Raw genomic sequence first — 23,089 nt, forward strand, 5'->3', positions numbered from 1 at the left:
CACTGTTGACAGTTTCGTTAGTTTATCATCTTCATTATGCACCTCATACCCATCCTGTGGACAGTAGTCAAAGTATTACAGAGATACATAATAGGTCCAGGGATTGTGCCTTAAAGTTTTGATAGCCGAGTAAGTTACAGAGGTAATGAACTATTTGCATGTTAATATAATGATGATAAACAGTGATAACAGACACGCCGAGGATATGCACGTGGCAACACCAATGGCTGTAAGTATATAAACAGCAGTGCAGTTACCACCAGTGTAGACAACTTGGAAAAGGCCCGGGCCGGGAGAATACCGGCGAATATTTAACTAACTTACCACCAGTGTAGTCTTGTGTCTGTCGCTCAACATGCTGCTGCTGCTGCTGTGTCTCCTCGCCCTCACAACCTCCACCATGGGTAGGTACACTACACGATACCTCCACTGTGGGTCGTTACATAAGAAGGAAGGAGCACTGCAGCAGGTCTACTGACCCATGCTAGGTAGATCTAACTTACACCCAAGGTTTTCGTATTAATGACTCCATTCGGGAGTGTGTTCCACTTATTCACAACTCTCTTACCAATCCAGTGCTTTCCTATATCCTTTCTAAATTCATTTTTTCCAACTTTAACCAATCAGTTCACATTAGTTCACCCCTACCAGGAAATTCCTCAGCCCCAAGAAATTAGGTCTGGAGTGTGAGTAAGGCAACATTTATATAAGGGATTCAGGGAAATTAGTTTACTAGGCACGTCTTCACACAATGTAGATCACCTCATCTCACTACTAAATACCACTGAGATTATCGAATTAAGTAAAAATTAGACATATTCTACATTCATCTGGGCATCCTTATTTATTGACGTTTCGCTATCTAGTTACTTTATCAATACAACTCAGACATATGTTGAGCTATATACAAAAGACAAGGCAACCAGTCCCACAGCCTCGGAGTTGGTGATAAGCACCATAGTTTTGTAGACAACTGTTTTTGTGAATTATTATTATGTGAGCAAATTACCTTCATGAGATTTAGAGAGTATTACCTGAATTATTACATGCAAGTAATTTAGGTGAGAAAAGTGGGACTTAATTAAGTTACAGTAGGTCGCAGGACTATGACTCCCTCGATGCCCACTTCATCACCACTCACACAAAACGCTAACCCTAATATTAAATTAATAATTACAATATTAAAACCAGCTACTCTGGTAAATTAAGGTTGTGTGGACTGTATATGATTAGGCTAGCTGGGTACACAGAATATAATTATTGTACATAAATTATAAGTGTTATTAAAAAGAAATTTGTATTACCACTTACCATTTAATTACTGGATCATAATTATTTTTTTGGAAACACACCCTAATGCTACCACAACAGCTAGAATTTACGATGGCTAATGCAAAACTACTGTACATCCTGGAGTTTACCTGGAGAGAGTTCCGGGGGTTAACGCCCCCGCGGCCCGGTCTGTGACCAGGCCTCCTGGTGGATCAGAGCCTGATCAACCAGGCTGTTGCTGCTGGCTGCACGCAAACCAACGTACGAGCCACAGCCCGGCTGATCAGGAACTGATTTTAGGTGCTTGTCCAGTGCCAGCTTGAAGACTGCCAGGGGTCTGTTGGTAATCCCCCTTATGTGTGCTGGGAGGCAGTTGAACAGTCTCGGGCCCCTGACACTTATTGTATGGTCTCTTAACGTGCTAGTGACACCCCTGCTTTTCATTGGGGGGATGGTGCATCGTCTGCCAAGTCTTTTGCTTTCGTAGTGAGTGATTTTCGTGTGCAAGTTCGGTACTAGTCCCTCTAGGATTTTCCAGGTGTATATAATCATGTATCTCTCCCTCCTGCGTTCCAGGGAATACAGGTTTAGGAACCTCAAGCGCTCCCAGTAATTGAGGTGTTTTATCTCCGTTATGCGCGCCGTGAAAGTTCTCTGTACATTTTCTAGGTCGGCAATTTCACCTGCCTTGAAAGGTGCTGTTAGTGTGCAGCCATATTCCAGCCTAGATAGAACAAATGACCTGAAGAGTGTTATCATGGGCTTGGCCTCCCTAGTTTTGAAGGTTCTCATTATCCATCCTGTCATTTTTCTAGCAGATGCGATTGATACAATGTTATGGTCCTTGAAGGTGAGATCCTCCGACATGATCACTCCCAGGTCTTTGACGTTGGTGTTTCGCTCTATTTTGTGGCCAGAATTTGTTTTGTACTCTGATGAAGATTTAATTTCCTCATGTTTACCATATCTGAGTAATTGAAATTTCTCATCGTTGAACTTCATATTGTTTTCTGCAGCCCACTGAAAGATTTGGTTGATGTCCGCCTGGAGCCTTGCAGTGTCTGCAATGGAAGACACTGTCATGCAGATTCGGGTGTCATCTGCAAAGGAAGACACGGTGCTGTGGCTGACATCCTTGTCTATGTCGGATATGAGGATGAGGAACAAGATGGGAGCGAGTACTGTGCCTTGTGGAACAGAGCTTTTCACCGTAGCTGCCTCGGACTTTACTCTGTTGACGACTACTCTCTGTGTTCTGTTAGTGAGGAAATTATAGATCCATCGACCGACTTTTCCTGTTATTCCTTTAGCACGCATTTTGTGCGCTATTACGCCATGGTCACACTTGTCGAAGGCTTTTGCAAAGTATGTATATATTACATTTGCATTCTTTTTGTCTTCTAGTGCATTTAGGACCTTGTCGTAGTGATCCAATAGTTGAGACAGACAGGAGCGACCTGTTCTAAACCCATGTTGCCCTGGGTTGTGTAACTGATGGGTTTCTAGATGGGTGGTGATCTTGCTTCTTAGGACCCTTTCAAAGATTTTTATGATATGGGATGTTAGTGCTATTGGTCTGTAGTTCTTTGCTGTTGCTTTACTGCCCCCTTTGTGGAGTGGGGCTATGTCTGTTGTTTTTAGTAACTGTGGGACGACCCCCATGTCCATGCTCCCTCTCCATAGGATGGAAAAGGCTCGTGATAGGGGCTTCTTGCAGTTCTTGATGAACACAGAGTTCCATGAGTCTGGCCCTGGGGCAGAGTGCATGGGCATGTCATTTATCGCCTGTACGAAGTCATTTGGCGTCAGGATAACATCGGATAGGCTTGTGTTAATCAAATTTTGTGGCTCTCTCATAAAAAATTCATTTTGATCTTCGACTCTCAGTCTGGTTAGCGGCTTGCTAAAAACTGAGTCATATTGGGACTTGAGTAGCTCACTCATTTCCTTGCTGTCATCTGTGTAGGACCCATCTTGTTTAAGTAGGGGCCCAATGCTGGACGTTGTTCTCGATTTTGATTTGGCATAGGAGAAGAAATACTTTGGGTTTCTTTCGATTTCATTTATGGCTTTTAGTTCTTCCCGCGATTCCTGACTCCTAAAGGATTCTTTTAGCTTAAGTTTGATGCTTGCTATTTCTCTGACCAGTGTCTTACCTGGAGTTTACCTGGAGAGAGTTACGCATTTCAGATATATTGACCTCTTTTAGCCGCTCTGTTATTCTTTTCCGTCGCCTGTAAAGGGAGCGCCTGTCTCTTTCTATTTTACATCTACTCCTCCTTTTTCTTAGAGGAATAAGCCTTGTGCATACATCGAGTGCCACCGAGTTAATCTGTTCTAGGCATAAGTTTGGGTCTGTGTTGCTTAGTATATCTTCCCAGCTTATATCGGTAAGGACTTGGTTTACTTGGTCCCACTTTATGTTTTTGTTATTGAAGTTGAATTTGGTGAATGCTCCCTCGTGACTAGTCTCATTATGTCGGTCTGGGGCTCCACACATGCATGTCTGAACCTCAATTATGTTGTGATCTGAGTATATTGTTTTTGATATGGTGACATTTCTTATCAGATCATCATTGTTAGTGAAGATGAGGTCTAGTGTATTCTCCAGTCTAGTAGGCTCTATTATTTGCTGGTTTAAATTGAATTTTGTGCAGAGATTTAAAAGCTCGTGTGAGTGTGAGTTTTTATCAGAGCTGCCTCCTGGTGTTATTACTGCAACAATATTATTTGCTATATTCCTCCATCTTGTCATGATTGTGACCAGACTTACCTGGAGTTCATTACCTTTGTAAATTGTGAGTTCATTACCTTTGTAAATTGTGAGTTCATTACCTTTGTAAATTGTGAGTTCATTACCTTTGTAAATTGTGAGTTTATTACCTCTGTAACTTGCTCAGCTATCAAAACTTTGGAGTCCAGTCCCTGGACCAATTATGTACCTCTGTAATCTTTTGACTACCGCCCACAGGATGGGTATGGGGTGCATAATAAACATATTAAACTAACTAACTTTAGGTGCCTTAAGTTGAAATCCCCCAGGAGCAAGATGTTGGGTGCAGGAGCTGGAAGATTTTCCAGACAGTGGTCAATTTTTAACAGCTGTTCCTGGAATTGCTGGGATGTTGCATCCGGAGGCTTGTAGACTACCACAATGACTAGGTTTTGGTTCTCGACCTTTACTGCTAAAACTTCCACTACATCATTTGAGGCATTAAGCAGTTCTGTGCAAACAAGTGACTCTGCAATGTACAGGCCAACCCCCCCCCCCTTTTGCCTGTTCACTCTGTCACATCTGTATAGTTTGTAACCTGGGATCCATATTTCGTTGTCCAAGTGATTCTTTATGTGGGTCTCAGTGAAAGCCGCAAACATTGCCTTTGCCTCTGCAAGCAGTCCACGGATGAAAGGTATTTTGTTGTTTGTTGCTGGCTTTAGACCCTGTATATTTGCAAAGAAGAATGTTATCAGACTGGTGGTATTGTTGGTACTGGGGGGGGGGATTTTTTTTTCCGGCATTAGTATCTATATCTGTTGGTTTGGAGTGGAGGCCATCGACTGTGGTTCCACTCCAGGAATGACTGGATTTGGTGTACGATTTCTGCCATTTCCTGCCAGTTTTTTTTTCCTTCCTGGCACTAAAAAACCTCTCCCTCTTGAGTGGCTGTGGCTACCCAGGTTTTCCCATGGCCTGGATGTTTTGTATCTTTTTGTCCCCTTTAGATGGTATGCCTGGCAATTCAAGTTATAGCACAGTCTTCCCTGTACTGAAGAGGTACACAGTTCAGGGTGAAAAAACTTACAGGAAGGGAGTTTGCATTTTCCTGTTGTCATATGGGCATGGCATTTTCTAGGGTGGTCATAGTTGCACGTCCCATCTGTTTTTCCAGATTTCCCATGCCAGCAGATACCAAGTGCATAGTATGTGCACAGGCTTGGTTTCCGTTTGCCTTGGGTTTCTGTGACTGTATTCCCTGTTGGTGCATGTTTCCCTGTCTTACTTCTATCCTCCCTAGCACCAACAATGGAGCTCCCACCAGTTGTTTTTGGTAATATATCCTCACTATTGCTAGTGGAGTCCTCTTGTTTGCTATTTCCTGCGGTATTTCTAGTTTGCAATATTGGTTTTATCTTATCTCTGACTACACTTGTTTCCCTACTATGGCTCCTGTCCCATATGAGGTCATTTATATGTATTCCTTCCTGCGTATAATTCCCGACTACCTGGACAAAATCTCCAGCTTCACCATTACTGTCTCCCAGGACAGCATCTCCAGCTTCACCATTACTGTCTCCCAGGACAGCACCTCCAGCTTGACCATTACTGTCTCCCAGGACAGCACCTCCAGATTCACCATTACTGTCTCCCAGGACAGCACTATCAGCCCCACATTTACTGACTACCAGGACTTCATCTCCAGCCTTACAGTTTCTGACTACATGGCCAGTATCAAGAGCAGTACCATTCAGCCCAGACTTTTTATGTTCCCATCTGTTGTAGAAAGCTTCCAGGTTTTCTATGAAGGCAGCTTTGATGTTGTCCTCTTGTGATTTTAGTCCACAGATTTATCTCATTTGGGCATACCCAAAAACACTTCCCTGTTTTAACACTGCTTGTAGCTAGTTCTTGGATATCTGCACAAGGGGCGTGACACCAATTTCCACAAAAATGACAATTTACCCATGTGGAAGCCCGTTTGTTTGACTGACCACAGACTACACACAGCTTCATGATTTGAATGGTTGATTTACTGTAATTCTACTAGCAACCTCTTGAATATTCTATTAATAACCTCCTTAAATGAAGCTCTAGCTATTTGTATTTCTGTTTCTAACTGTTTTTGTATATTGGACAGCTTACCGTGCACGTTCCCGATTTATATTTAATGTTTGTGTTTATAAGGGCGCCTACAACCCCATCCGTTTACAGTCTGCTTTATTGTCCAACGAAACCGTTTGAAACCAGTCAAGGGTTCGGACCAGTCAAGAGTTCGGACCAGTCAAGGGTTAGGACCAGTCAAGGGTTCGGACCAGTCGATCTGATCTGATCAGTGGGTCACTTATTTAAAACATACTGGTCGGTGATTTGAGCTAACACATGAAGGATCTACTGGAAATTATCTACCCGAGTAATATGTGATTTGATTGATACAAAAGTATAACTTGCGTGTTGAAGAAACCGGTGACTGCTGGCAACTTCTACAATGACGAACGGTCGACCTCAACCCTTGTTTATCAATCGCTGTATCTAGCTTTTCTTTTCATGGGTAAGCATCACTTAACTAAGGTGTGCTCCTGGGAAGAATCAGTGTCCTCTATTTTTCCATTTTTGTTGCCGAATTGTAAGGATTTCCACAATATTTATCCCAATTCTTCAGCAGGAATGTGTCAGCAATTTCTAAATTAGGGATTGAGGCCGATATATACCCACTGAACTACGATGACACCTGATTACATTGTACAATTAACAGACCAGTGTTCACATGTATTTTCAACATGGCGTCCTCCCTGTCTGCGTCACTCTGCACCTGTTCTACATCCCCCTTCACTCAAAATTTCTTGAAGGGTTAAATCAGCATCACATTTTAATATACAATTATTATATTCAAATTTACACATGCTGAATTTAGGAAAATTCAAAATTTTCCACAACTGTGCTCATCACTAACTCCAAAACTGACCACCTTGTCCTGAGTACATCTACATTCCTCACAACAAGAACCCGAATTGTACTGATAAAGCCACTGGATGGCGAAACGTCTACAAATAAAGATACCCAGAGAGAAAAATAGACAAAAACGTAGTATAATGCAACCCTTTACTGACTACGTTTCACCCATGGAATTTATCAAGTCACATGTTAAAACCTCAGATCAAGTGCCACATACCGTAAAATCTCATTCTTTTAAGAACAGACTGCAACAGAGACTCGATACTACAAGACCACAACTCTAAGAATATCTAAGATTGATCAAGTTGTCCGAAATGCTGAATGAACTAAGATCATATATTTCACACAGTAGCTATGGCAAGGAAAACTGAAAGTACTATGAGTTCCACTACTTGGACCTGTTGTAACCAGACTTTGTCGCCAATACAAAGAAAGGTTGAGAGCACTTAGAGTCGTGGCTGGGTTTCACCCCAGGTATGGTGCTAATGTTAAAATTGTGAAAATGGTATATCTTGCTTATATTAGATCATTGGTTGATTATGCTGCACCACTACTTGCTCTTGTGTCTGACTGGAAGCTTGGAGGGCTGGAAAAACTGCAGAACGAAGCAATGAGGATCATCCTAGGATGCCCTCGTACTGCCAAAATTTTAAATATGCAAAAAGAACTTGATATTCCAAGCATTAGAGATCGTGTTACTGAAAGAAATATCCTTATTGGGGTCAATATGTTTAGGTCAGCCAATTCAAACCCCTGCACAGAAGCCCTCCAAACTTTCCTCAGCAGATGGATCGAAAACACTGGAACCGACCTCCGCATGAACCTGCTACATGATCTATGGGATATTACCCCATTCCAAACCAACATTCCTCCATTTCCCCCAGAAACTCTTCTTAAATCACAACCAAAGCTTCGTCTTGGAGCCAAACAGGATGTATTAAGCTGTATTGACAACTTAGTCACACAGAACACTCACAAATTATTTACGTTGATGGTTCTGTTCACCTATCCACTGGTGGAGCTGGAAGTGCTACTGTTGTCATACGGAGTGATGGCTCTCATAAAGAAATTGGAGCACGCATTAATAACTGGGCCTCTAACCTTTAAACAGAACTGTTTGCCATTCTCCTTGCACTCAAATGCGTCCATGTATCTAAGGTTAACACTTTAATTGTAACTGATTCTCTGTCATCCATAAATGCTCTCAACTCATTAAGTATAAATTGTGGCATGCTTGTGTCAGAAGCCAGACACAGGTATGGTAAGATTATGGACAGTGGAGTCAGAGTGCACATGCTGTGGATTCCATCTCACATTGGTCTTCAGATGCATGATAGAACTGATGAAATGGCTAAGCTGTATGCTTTTAAAGAGCGAGTTGATTACAATCTTAGGTTGTCAGTTAGCAGTTTGAGAACAATAATACGAAAAGAACTTCAATTGAACTTTATTGACTTAAGACTCAGGGAGACTGACACAAGTCAGTCCATCTATCATCATTCCATCATGCAGGAGGAGCCACATGTCTGTGGTGCATCCAACAAGATAAGCAGACTCTTGGATGTCACTACCGCCCGGCTCCGGCTGGGTTACAAGTATCTTTGGCAGGTTAAATCACCACCACCAGATGTAGACCAAACGAAATGTAAACTTTGCCAGATGGACTATTGTCACACCTTGCGTCATTATGTACTGGAGTGAGATAAAATTAATGAATTTAGAGACAACTCACTCAGAAATGTTCAAGAAATGGCAAAGTACTTTATCCACAGTGGTATATTACAGACCATCCTGGAGAAATACCCTGACTTTGCTAGCTGTAAATAAAGCATCACCACGTGTGTGTGTGTGTGTGTGTGTGTGTGTACTCACCTATTTGTGGTTGCAGGGGTCGAGTCATAGCTCCTGGCCCCGCCTCTTCACTGATTGTGTGCGTGTGTGTGTACTCACCTATTTGTGGTTGCAGGGGTCGAGTCTTAGCTCCTGGCCCCGTGTGTGTGTGTGTGTGTGTGTATGTGTGTGTGTGTGTGTGTGTGTGTTCGTGCTTGTGTGTATGCATATATTTGCACGTTCGTGTGCATGTCTTTGCGTGCGCCCTCGTGTGTGCGCGCGCGCTCGTGTGGGTGTATGACCCACTTAATATTTGTATTTATGACTCATTACAATTGTGACCAGGTGTGGACGTATCAGTGGTTCATTACTTTGTAATTTGTTCATGACTGTAACCATGACGGGACATGCATCTATAACCACCCTAGAAAATGCCGTGCCCATATGACAACAGGAAAATGCAAACTCCCTTCCTGTAAGCTTTTTCACCCTGAAATGTGTACCTCTTCAGTACAGGAAAGACTGCTATAACTTAAATTGCCAGGCACACCATCTAAAGGGGACAAAAAGATACAAAACATCCAGGCCATGGAAAAACCTGGGCAGCCACAGCCACTCAAGAGGGAGAGGTTTTTTAGTGCCAGGAAGGAAAAAAATAAAAAACTGGCAGGAAATGGCAGAAATCGTACACCAAATCCAGTCATTCCTGGAGTGGAACCACAGTCGATGGCCTCCACTCCAAACCAATAGATACAGATACCAATGCCGGAAAAAAATCCCCCCCCCAGTACCAACAATACCACCAGTCCGATGACATTCTTCTTTGCAAATATACAGGGTCTAAAGCCAGCAACAAACAACAAAATACCTTTCATCCGTGTACTGCTTACAGAGGCAAAGGCAATGTTCGCGGCTTTCACTGAGACCCACATAAAGGATCACTTGGACAACGAAATATGGATCCCAGGTTACAACCTATACAGATGTGACAGAGTGAACAGGCAAAAGGGGGGGGGGGGAAGGTTGGCCTGTACATTGCAGAGTCACTTGTTTGCACAGAACTGCTTAATGCCTCAAATGATGTAGTGGAAGTTTTAGCAGTAAAGGTCGAGAACCAAAACCTAGTCATTGTGGTAGTCTACAAGCCTCCGGATGCAACATCCCAGCAATTCCAGGAACAGCTGTTAAAAATTGACCACTGTCTGGAAAATCTTCCAGCTCCTGCACCCAACATCTTGCTCCTGGGGGATTTCAACTTAAGGCACCTAAAATGGAGGAATATAGCAAATAATATTGTTGCAGTAATAACACCAGGAGGCAGCTCTGATGAAAACTCACACTCACACGAGCTTTTAAATCTCTGCACAAAATTCAACTTAAACCAGCAAATAATAGAGCCTACTAGACTGGAGAATACACTAGACTTCATCTTCACTAACAATGATGATCTGATAGGAAATGTCACCATATCAAAAACAATATACTCAGATTACAACATAATTGAGGTTCAGACATGTATGCGCTCAGCCCCAGACTGACATAATGAGATTAGTCATGAGGGAGCATTCACCAAATTCAACTTCAATAACAAAAACATAAAGTGGGACCAAGTAAACCAAGTCCTAACCGATATAAGCTGAGAAGATATACTAAGCAACACAGACCCCAACTTATGCCTAGAACAAATTAACTTGGTGGCACTCGATGTATGCACAAGGGTTATTCCTCTAAGAAAAAGGAGGAATAGATGTAAAATAGAAAGAGACAGGCGCTCCCTTTACAGGCGACGGAAAAGAATAATAGAGTGGCTAAAAGAGGTCAATGTATCTGAAATGCGTAGGGAGACACTGGTCAGAGAAATAGCAAGCATCGAACTTAAGCTAAAGGAATCTTATAGGAGTCAGGAATCGCGGGAAGAACTAAAAGCCATAAATGAAATCGAAAGAAACCCAAAGTATTTCTTCTCCTATGCCAAATCAAAGTCGAGAACAACGTCCAGTATTGGGCCCCTACTTAAACAAGATGGGTCCTACACAGATGACAGCAAGGAAATAAGTGAGCTACTCAAGTCCCATTATGACTCAGTTTTTAGCAAGCCGCTAACCAGACTGAGAGTCGAAGATCAAAATGATTTTTTTTATGAGAGAGCCACAGAATTTGGTTAACACAAGCCTATCTGATGTTATTCTGACGCCAAATGACTTCGAACAGGCGATAAATGACATGCCCATGCACTCTGCCCCAGGGCCAGACTCATGGAACTCCGTGTTCATCAAGAACTGCAAGAAGCCCCTATCACGAGCCTTTTCCATCCTATGGAGAGGGAGCATGGACATGGGGGTCGTCCCACAGTTACTAAAAACAACAGACATAGCCCCACTCCACAAAGGGGGCAGTAAAGCAACAGACCAATAGCACTAACATCCCATATCATAAAAATCTTTGAAAGGGTCCTAAGAAGCAAGATCACCACCCATCTAGAAACCCATCAGTTACACAACCCAGGGCAACATGGGTTTAGAACAGGTCGCTCTTGTCTGTCTCAACTATTGGATCACTACAACAAGGTCCTAGATGCACTAGAAGACAAAAAGAATGCAGATGTAATATATACAGACTTTGCAAAAGCCTTCGACAAGTGTGACCATGGCGTAATAGCGCACAAAATGCGTGCTAAAGGAATAACAGAAGTCGGTCGATGGATCTATAATTTCCTAACTAACAGAACACAGAGAGTAGTCGTCAACAGAGTAAAGTTCGAGGCAGCTACGGTGAAAAGCTCTGTTCCACAAGGCACAGTACTCGCTCCCATCTTGTTCCTCATCCTCATATCCGACATAGACAAGGATGTCAGCCACAACACCGTGTCTTCCTTTGCAGATGACACCCGAATCTGCATGACAGTGTCTTCCATAGCAGACACTGCAAGGCTCCAGGCGGACATCAACCAAATCTTTCAGTGGGCTGCAGAAAACAATATGAAGTTCAACGATGAGAAATTTCAATTACTCAGATATGGTAAACATGAGGAAATTAAATCTTCATCAGAGTACAAAACAAATTCTGGCCACAAAATAGAGCGAAACACCAACGTCAAAGACCTGGGAGTGATCATGTCGGAGGATCTCACCTTCAAGGACCATAACATTGTATCAATCGCATCTGCTAGAAAAATGACAGGATGGATAATGAGAACCTTCAAAACTAGGGAGGTCAAGCCCATGATGACACTCTTCAGGTCGTAATAAAGTTGGTAGAATTACCGACAATATGTAAAGTAAAAGGACACAAGTGCAACTAATGTGACATTTATTAATGTCACATTAGTTGCACTTGTGTCCTTTTACTTTACACTCTTCAGGTCACTTGTTCTATCTAGGCTGGAATATGGCTGCACACTAACAGCACCTTTCAAGGCAGGTGAAATTGCTGACCTAGAAAATGTACAGAGAACCTTCACGGCACGCATAACGGAGATAAAACACCTCAATTACTGGGAGCGCTTGAGGTTCCTAAACCTGTATTCCCTGGAACGCAGGCGGGAGAGATACATGATTATATACACCCGGAAAATCCTAGAGGGACTAGTACCGAACTTGCACACGAAAATCACTCACTACGAAAGCAAAAGACTTGGCAGACGATGCAACATCCCCCCAATGAAAAGCAGGGGTGTCACTAGCACGTTAAGAGACCATACAATAAGTGTCAGGGGCCCGAGACTGTTCAACTGCCTCCCAGCATACATAAGGGGGATTACCAACAGACCCCTGGCAGTCTTCAAACTGGCACTGGACAAGCACTTAAAGTCAGTTCCTGACCAGCCGGGCTGTGGCTCGTACGTTGGTTTGCGTGCAGCCAGCAGTAACAGCCTGGTTGATCAGGCTCTGATCCACCAGGAGGCCTGGTCACAGACCGGGCCGCGGGGCGTTGACCCCTGGAACTCTCTCCAGGTAAACTCCAGGTATGTATAGGAGTGAGGCTGATTCATTACCTCTGTAACTTGCCATGATTGTGACAAGATCTACCTGGAGTTCATTACCTTTGTAACTAGTTCAGCTATCATAACTTTGGGGTCCAGTCCCTGGACCCATTATGTACCTCTGTAATCTTTTGACTACCACCCACAGGATGGGTATGGGCTGCATAATAAAGATATTAAACTAAACTGTGGACCTGTAACGTTGTTATGAATGTAGACTATTGTTTAAGTAAACAAACACACATACAACTAACTTACCATAACTGTCTCGTACACTAGCTCTCTCAAGAGCTGTGTAACTAACATAAACTCACACACATATACACAAAATTTAAGGAGCTATATTTTTCGATCTCTACTTGAGATCCTCTTCAGCGAACACAGAAATGAGGAGAGAACCTGTGTTTATGACAGTACATAAAGTTATGCACCAGAGTAGGTGAGTTGCTTCAGAGTGAAGAGCATTGTGATATTCATACACATATCACATCCAGTACCAATAACACCTCATAATTACTAAGCACATTACCTGCTCAGGTGCATACCTTCATGATGTCTCCAATATTTTTACTAATACATATGTAACACAAACACATGATGAGAAGAATTCAATCACATAAGGACCAGGCTGAATTACAAAGGGATCTGGACAGGCTGCAGACCTGGTCCAGCAATTGGCTCCTGGAGTTCAACCCCACCAAGTGCAAAGTCATGAAGATTGGGGATGGGCAAAGAAAACCACAGACGGAGTACAGTCTAGGGGGTCAGCGACTATACACCTCACTCAAGGAAAAGGATCTTGGGGTGAGTATAACACTGAGCACATCTCCTGAGGTACACATCAACCAAATAACTGCTGCAGCATATGGGCGCCTAGCAAACCTTAGAACAGCATTCCGACATCTTAGTAAGGAATCATTCAGGACCATGTACACCGTGTACGTTAGGCCCAGTTTGGCGCTAGTTTGGAACCCACACCCATGTAAGGAAACTGGAGAAAGTGCCAAGGTTTGCAACAAGACTAGTCCCACAGCTAAGGGGTATGTCCTACGAGGAAAGGTTAAGTGAAATCGACCAGACGACACTGGAAGACTGGAGAGATAGGGGAGATATGATAACGACATATAAAACACAAGGTGGACAGAGACAGGATGTTCCAGAGATGGAACACAGCAACAAGGGCTCACAGTTGAAAACTGAAGACTCAGATGAATCACAGGGCTGTTAGGAAGTATTTCTTCAGTCACAGAGTTGCCAGGAAGTGGAATAGTCTGGGAAGTGAGGTAGTGGAGGCAAGAGCCACATATAGCTTTAAGAAGAGGTATGATAAAGCTCATGGAGCAGGAAGAGTGACCAAGTAGCGGCCAGTGAAGAGGCGGAGCCATCAGCTGTGAATCGACCCCTGCAACCACAACTAGGAGAGTACAACTAGATGAGTACACACACACACACACACACACACACACACACACACACACACACACACACACACACACACACACACACCACAGAACTGCAGGAGGCCAAGAGAGGAGTACGAAGAAAACAACAGGGTGATGGTGGACACACTGGCTGAGGTGGCAAGAAGAGCTCACTCGAGCAGAGCAAAGTTACTGGTAATGGGCGATTTCAACCACAGGGAGATCGACTGGGAAAACCTGGAGCCACATGGGGGTCCCGAAACATGGAGAGCCAAGATGATGGATGTGGTACTTGAAAACCTCATGCATCAACATGTCAGGGACACAACCAGAGAGAGAGGGGAGGATGAGCCAGCAAGACTGGATCTTGTGTTCACCCTGAGCAGTTCAGACATTGAGGACATCACTTACGAGAGGCCCCTTGGAGCTAGCGATCACGTGGTTCTGAGTTTTGACTATATAGTAGAGTTACAAGTGGAGAAGGTAACAGGAACTGAAGGGGACAGGCCAAACTATAAAAGGGGGGACTACACAGGTATGAGAAACTTCCTGCAGGAGGTTCAGTGGGACAGAGAAATGGTAGGAAAATCAGTAAACGAGATGATGGAATATGTGGCAACAAAGTGCAAGGAGTCAGAGGAAAGTTTTGTTCCCAAGGGAAACAAAAATAATAGGAAGACCAAAACGAGTCCTTGGTTTACCCGAAGGTGTAGGGAGGCAAAAACTAAGTGCAACAGAGAATGGAAAAGGTACAGGAGGCATAGGACCCAGGAAAACAAGGAGATTAGTAGAAGAGCCAGAAACGAGTATGCACAGATAAGGAGGGAGGCCCAGCGACAGTATGAAAACGACATAGCATCGAAAGTCAAATCTGACCCGAAACTGCTGTATAGCCACATTAGGAGGAAGACAACAGTCAAGGACCAGGTGATAAGGCTGAGGAAAGAAGGTGGAGAACTCACAAGAAACGATCAAGAGGTATGTGAGGAGCTCAACACGAGATTTAAGGAAGTATTTACAGTAGAGACAGGAAGGACTCTGGGGGGACAGACCAGATGGGGACACCAGCAAGGAATACACCAACAAGTGTTGGACGACATACATACAGATGAGGAGGAGGTGAAGAAACTGCTAAGGGACATCGATACCTCAAAGGCAATGGGACCGGACAACATCTCCCCGTGGGTCCTTAGAGAGGGAGCAGATATGTTGTGCGTGCCACTTACCACAATCTTCAACACGTCCCTGGAAACTGGGCAACTACCTGAGGTATGGAAGACGGCAAATGTAGTTCCCATTTTTAAAAAAGGAGACAGAAAAGAGGCACTAAACTATAGACCTGTGTCATTGACGTGTATAGTATGCAAAATTATGGAGAAGATTATCAGGAGGAGAGTGGTGGAGCACCTGGAACGGAACAAGAGTATAAATGCCAACCAGCATGGATTCACGGAAGGCAAATCCTGTGTCACAAACCTTCTGGAGTTTTATGATAAAATAACAGAAGTAAGACATGAGAGAGAGGGGTGGGTTGATCGCATCTTCTTGGACTGCAAGAAGGCCTTTGACACAGTTCCTCACAAGAGATTAGCGCAGAAGCTATAGCATCAGGCGCATATAACAGGAAGGGCACTGCAATGGATCAGAGAATACCTGACAGGGAGGCAACAACGAGTCATGGTACGTAATGATGTATCACAGTGGGCACCTGTGACGAGCGGGGTCCCACAGGGGTCGGTCCTAGGACCAGTGCTATTTTTGGTATATGTGAACGACATGACGGAAGGGTTAGACTCAGAAGTGTCCCTGTTTGCAGATGATGTGAAGTTAATGAGTCAAAGAGACCTGGACAGACTGGACACCTGGTCCAGCAAATGGCTTCTCGAATTTAATCCTGCCAAATGCAGTCATGAAGATAGGGGGAGGGCACAGAAGACCACAGACAGAGTATAGGCTAGGTGGCCAAAGACTGCAAACCTCACTCAAGGAGAAAGATCTTGGGGTGAGTATAACACCGAGCATGTCTCCGGAAGCACACATCAATCAGATAACTGCTGCAGCATATGGGTGCCTGGCAAACCTGAGAACAGCATTCCGATACCTTAATAAGGAATCATTCAAGACACTGTACACCGTGTATGTCAGGCCCATACTGGAGTATGCAGCACCTGTTTGGAACCCGCACTTGATAAAGCACGTCAAGAAACTAGAGAAAGTACAAAGGTTTGCGACAAGGTTAGTTCCAGAGCTAAGGGGAATGTCCTATGAAGAAAGATTAAGGGAAATCGTCCTGACGACCCTGGAGGACAGGAGGGTCAGGGGAGACATGATAACGACATATAAAATACTGCGTGGAATAGACAAGGTGGACAAAGACAGGATGTTCCAGGGAGGGGACACAGAAACAAGAGGCCACAATTGGAAGTTGAAGACACAAATGAGTCAGAGAGATAGTAGGAAGTATTTCTTCAGTCATAGAGTTGTAAGGCAGTGGAATAGCCTAGAAAATGACGTAGTGGAGGCAGGAACCATACACAGTTTTAAGACGAGGTTTGATAAAGCTCATGGAGCGGGGAGAGAGAGGGCCCAGTAGCAACCGGTGAAGAGGCGGGGCCAGGAGCTAAGACTCGACCCCTGCAACCACAAATAGGTGAGCACACACACACACACACACATACACACACACACACACACACACACACATATATATATATATATATATATATATATATATATATATATATATATATATATATATATATATATATATATATATATATTATTTCATAATATGGTACAGAAGATTTAAGATGACATACACAGAGCATGTTGTTACGTGTGTGTCACCGATTATAAGGCGAAAATCTCATCCAGCTCCTCAGAGCTGGGGCGTGTGCCCAAAATACAGCAGGTATTACCCCTTTGAACAGCTGCACCGAGCCGCTGGAACAGAAAACTAGCTGCCCTAGGATCCCTAGTTACCCTGATGAGTCTTTTTCCCAGCTCCTTAAGGAACTTAGATGCATTCTTTCCCCATGAGCCAAGGGTCTGTGAGCCTATGGGAACAAACATATAGTGATGGGCAAGTTCTCCATATTTTCTAGACTTTTGGGACTCCCTGAAGCTGGCAGCTGCTTCTCCTTCCTCCCTGGTGTATTGGAGATAGGTATCAGCCAAGGTAGATGCACATGTATAATCCCATACCACCTGCTTCCCGTCTGTCCAGGCTTGAAAGGTGATACCATCTGGATGCTTCTGGCTGCCATCAGATCTGCATAGTTGGGGTGGCTCCCTTACTGCTGGGCATCCAGCTGTTGTGAGGCTCCTCTTGATAATGTTATTAACCTCCTCATGTCTTGCAATCTTTCCCTCGGATTTACGGCACACAAGACCATGGTACCCGAATCGGTCTGCTGCTTCACTGCCACAAATACACCTGTGTTCGGCGAGACTAGGGGCGGCAAGTCGAAGGGCAACACCAATGCGGATGGTCTGTGGGTCGAGGCGTGTGCCAAGGCTGGAGTTGGGAACAGCCAACAGAAAGTCCCCTGCATGAGGGGCTCTCATTGCCAGGATGCGGGCTCTATCCTTCCCTGACACACTCTGAAGCAATGTTGAGGCTGTATTTGTCACTATTGGACCATCCCAGTGCGATTGTTTGTAGTTGTTGGGGGGAGCAGGTCTGGTTTCAGAGCCCGTTAGATTTTGGTCCTGGACTCCAATCTTGTCCCTAAGATGTTCAGGGAGAATCGCTGCTACAAGCCCTCTGGATGCAACACATAAGGACAGAAAAGCAGGTAGCGCAATCTGTGATGACTTGCGGACACCAATGCCTCCTAGTCTGACTGGAAGTGTAGTCTGGTTCCACTGCCCGTCTTTTAGAGTAAGGTTATGTACTTTTGTAAAAATCTGCCTCAGGATACTGTCATATTCGTGCAGTATAGGGTTATCATATGAAGGTGAAATATGTCAACCTGGGCAGACTCGAGCACTTCGTGAGAAGGTACAAGGCATCGTGGGTGTCCAGATTGCCTATTCGTTGTTCCATTCTCTTTAACTCTTCAAATATATATATATATATATATATATATATATATATATATATATATATATATATATATATATATATATATATATATATATATATATATATATATATATATATATATGTCGTGCCGAATATGTAAAACTGGTCAATTAGCAAGAACTCATTTAAAATTAAGTCCTTTCTGAAATTTTCTCTTATCCTTTTAAAGATATATTTTTTTCATTAATGTTAATGTAAAAATTTTTAATTTTGCACCAGAAGAATCTTAGAAAACTTATCTAACCTTATTATAACAACAGCAATTTATTTTAGCCTAACCCAACTAAATATATTTTAAATACGTTTACAATAATTTAATACTAAACAAACACAGTGAAATATATTTTTTTCGTTAGGTTCAGAATGATTTTGGCGAAATTATTGCATACACAAATTTTCGTTTGTTCTATATGGCAAGATGAGCGTTGCTATTTAAGCCAAGATCGCAAGTTCTGCCTATTCGGCACGACATATATATATATATATATATATATATATATATATATATATATATATATATATATATATATATATATATATATATATATAATTTATATATATATATATATATATATATATATATATATATATATATATATATATATATATATATATATATATATATATATATATATATATATATATATCAATAACAACACTGTACTTGCCAAGGAGTCAAACCCATGCTGTTTTGGCCCACCTCATGGTGAGAGAAAACGCAATGACGCTTTAGACCACTAGACCACACAATCCTTAACAATGGTTTACCTGGAGTTTACCTAGAGAGGGTTTCGGGGGTCAACGCCCCTGCGGCCCGGTCTGTGGATCAGGGTCTGATCAACCAGGCTGCTACTGCTGGCCACACGCAAGCTGACGTACGAACCACAGCCCGGTTGGTCAGGTACTGACTTTAGGTGCCTGTCCAGTACCTTCTTGAAGACAGCCACGGGTCTATTCGTAATCCACCTTATGTATGCTGGGATGCAATTGAATAGTCTTGGGCCCCGGACACTTATTGTGTTGTCTGTGCTCGTGGCAGCCCTGCTTTTCATCGGGGGAATGTTGCATCTCCTGCCGAGTCTTTTGCTTTCTTATGGAGTGATTTTCGTGTACAAGTTTGGTACCAACCCCTCCAGGACCTTCCAAATGTATATTATCATGTATCTCTCTCGCCTGCATTCGAGGGAATACAGATCAAGGACCTTCAACCGTTCCCAGTAGTTTAGGTGCCTTTTCGCACTTATGTGTCCCTAGTTTTAAAGGTTCTCATTATCCATCCTATCATTTTCCTAGCGGATGAGGTAGATACATTGTTGTGGTCTTTGGAGGCGAGATTCTCTGACAATATCATTCCCAGGTCCTTCACATTACTTTTCCGCTCTATTGTATGGTTAGAATTTGTGTTATAACCTGACACATTTTTGATTTCTTCAAGTTTTCCATATCTGAGTAGTTGAAATTTCTCCTCGTTGAACTTCATATTGCTTTGAGTGGCCCATTCGAAGATTTGGTTGATGTCCGCTTGGAGGTCACTGCCATGGTAATCCGGGTGTCATCCGCAAAGGAAGACACGGAGCTATGGCTTACATCTCTGTCTATGTCAGTAATGAGGATGAGGAATGGTGCATCCAGATGTTGTACCCGCCATCTAGCTTGGCTGGATGCACCATTGTTAAGGATTGTGTGGTCTAGTGGTCTATAGCATCATGCATTTTCTCTCACCATGAGGCGAGCCAAAACAGCATCATGGGTTCGACTCCTTGGCTAGTGCAGTGTTGTTATTGATGAATACCACTTGTTCCGTGGGTACAATTATGTATATATATATATATATATATATATATATATATATATATATATATATATATATATATATAGGTAGTAGGTTGGTAGACAGCAACCACCCAGGGAGGTACTACCGTCCTGCCAGGTGGGTGTGAAACGAAAGCCTGTAATTGTTTTGCATGATGGTTGGAATGCTGGTGTCTTTTGCCTGTCTCATAAATATGTAAGATTACAGGTACGTCTTGCTACTTCTACTTACACTTAGGTCACACTACACATACATGTACATGTTTATTTGTACACACTCATCTGAGTTTTCTTTGATTTTATCTTAATAGTTCTTGGTCTTATTACTTTTCCTTTTATATCCATGGGGAAGTGGAATAAGAATCTTTCCTCCGTAAGCCATGCGTGTTGTAAAAGTCAACTAAAATGCCGGGAACAATGGGCTAGTAACCCCTTTTCTTGTAATAATTACTAAAAAGAATAATAAGAAGGAAATTGTTAAAGTGGGAAGTCTGAATGTGCGTGGATGTTGTGCAACTGATAAGAAAGAGATGATTGTGGATGTTATGAATGAGAAGAAGCTGGATGTCCTGGCTTTAAGTGAAACAAAGCTGAAGGGGGTGGGAGAGTTTCAGTGGAGAGGAATAAATGGGATTAGATCAGGGGTTTCAAACAGAGTTTGAGGGAAAGAAGGAGTAGCAATAATGTTGAAGGATAAGTTATGGCAGGAAAAGAGGGACTATAAATGTATTAATTCAAGGATTATGTGGAGTAAAATAAAGGTTGGATGTGAAAAGTGGGTTATAGTAAGCGTATATGCACCTGGAGAAGAGAGAAGTGTAGAGGAGAGAGAGAGATTTTGAGAAATGTTGAGTGAATGCATGGGGAGTTTTGAACCAAGTGTGAGAGTAATGGTGGTTGGGGATTTCAATGCTAAAGTGGGCAAAAATGTTGTAGAGGGAGTAGTAGGAAATTTTGGGATACCAGGGGTAAATGAAAATGGTGAGCCTTTAATTGAGCTATGTGTAGAAAGAGGTTTGGTAATAAGTAATACATATTTTATGAAGAGGATAAATAAATGCACAAGGTATGATATAGCACGTAATGAAAGTAGTTTGTTAGATTATGTATTGGTGGATAAAAGGTTGATGGGTAGGCTCCAGTATGCACACGTTTACAGAGGGGCAACTGATATTTCGGATCATTATTTAGTTGTAGCTACAGTTAGAGTAAGAGGTAGGTGGGAAAAGAGGAAAATGGCAACAACAAGCAAGAGGGAGGTGAAAGTGTATAAACTAAGGGAGGAGGAAGTTCGGGTGAGATATAAGCGACTATTGGCAGAAAGGTGGGCTGGTGCAAGTATGAGTGGTGGGGAGGTTGAAGAGGGTTGGAATAGTTTTAAAAATACAGTATTAGAATGTGGGGCAGAAGTTTGTGGTTATAGGAGAGTGGGTGCAGGAGGAATGAGGAGTGATTGGTGGAATGATGAAGTAAAGGGTGTGATAAAAGAGAAAAAGTTAGCTTATGAGAGGTTTTTACAAAGCAGAAGTGTTATAAGAAGAGCAGAGTATATGGAGAGTAAAAGAAAGGTGAAGAGAGTGGTGAGAGAGATCAAAAGAAGAGCAGATGATAGAGTGGGAGAGGCACTGTCAAGAAATTTTAATGAAAATAAAAAAAAAATGGAGTTAAACAAGTTAAGAAAGCCTAGAGAACGAATGGATTTGTCAGTTAAAAACAGAGTAGGGGAGTTAGTAGATGGGGAGAGGGAGGTTTTGGGTTGATGGAGAGAATATTTTGAGGAACTTTTAGATGTTAAGGAAGAAAGAGAGGCGGTAATTTCATGCACTGGCCAGGGAGGTATACCATCTTCTAGGAGTGAAGAAGAACAGGATGTGAGCATGGGGGAGGTGCGTGAGGCATTACGTAGAATGAAAGGGGGTAAAGGAGCTGGAACTGATGGGATCATGACAGAAATGTTAAAAGCACGGGGGATATAGTGTTGGATATAGTATAGTTTAATAAATGTATGAAAGAGGGGAAGGTACCTAGGGATTGGCAGAGAACATGTATAGTCCCTTTATATAAAGGGAAGGGGGACAAAAGAGATCGTAAAAATTATAGAGGAATAAGTTTAATGAGTATACCAGGAAAAGTGTATGGTAGGGTTATAATTGAAAGAATTAGAGGTAAGACAGAATGTAGGACTGCGGATGAGCAAGGAGGTTTCAGAGTGGGTAGGGGATGTGTAGATCGTGTTTACATTGAGGCATATATGTGAATAATATTTAGATAAAGGTAGGGAAGTTCCTATTGCATTTATGGATTTAGAAAAGGCATATGATAGAGTAGATAGGGGAGCAATGTGGCAGATGTTGCAAGTATATGGAATAGGTGGTAAGTTACTGAATGCTGTAAAGAGTTTTTATGAGGATAGTGAGGCTCAGGTTAGGGTGTGTAGAAGAGAGGGAGACTACTTCCCGGTAAAAGTAGGTCTTAGACAGGGATGTGTAATGTCACCATGGTTGTTTAATATATTTATAGATGGGGTTGTAAAAGAAGTAAATGCTAGTGTGTTCGGGAGAGGGGTGAGATTAAATTATGGGGAATCAAATACAAAATGGGAATTGACACAGTTGCTTTTTGCTGATGATATTGTGCTTATGGGAGATTCTAAAGAAAAATTGCAAAAGTTAGTGGATAAGTTTGGGAGTGTGTGTAAAGGTAGAAAGTTGAAAGTGAACATAGAAAAGAGTAAGGTGATGAGGGTATCAAATGATTTAGATAAAGAAAAATTGGATATCAAATTGGGGAGGAGGAATATGGAAGAAGTGAATGTTTTCAGATATTTGGGAGTTGACGTGTCAGTGGATGGATTTATGGATGAGGTTAATCATAGAATTGATGAGGAAAAAAAGGTGAGTGGTGCATTGAGGTATACGTGGAGACAAAAAACAGTTATCTATGGAGGCAAAGAAGGGAATGTATGAAAGTATAGTAGTACCAACTCTCTTATATGGGTGTGAAGTTTGGGTTGT

At 42.5% G+C, this 23,089-nt stretch overlaps 1 protein-coding gene across 1 annotated transcript in view; it reads left to right on the forward strand.

The window, feature by feature from the left end:
- Nucleotides 1–247: 247 nt before the first annotated feature.
- Nucleotides 248–23,089, forward strand: part of LOC128695726 (vitelline membrane outer layer protein 1) — a 79,637-nt gene continuing 56,795 nt past the window's right edge. Inside the window, exon 1 of the mRNA XM_053786553.2 lies at nucleotides 248–404. Coding sequence (XP_053642528.1) covers nucleotides 356–404 — 49 coding nt within the window. The 5' untranslated portion in view covers nucleotides 248–355. The remainder of the gene's footprint in view (nucleotides 405–23,089) is intronic.

This window comes from Cherax quadricarinatus, chromosome 42, assembly GCF_038502225.1.
Source record: "Cherax quadricarinatus isolate ZL_2023a chromosome 42, ASM3850222v1, whole genome shotgun sequence".
In the NCBI taxonomy this organism is placed as follows: Eukaryota; Metazoa; Arthropoda; class Malacostraca; order Decapoda; family Parastacidae; genus Cherax; species Cherax quadricarinatus.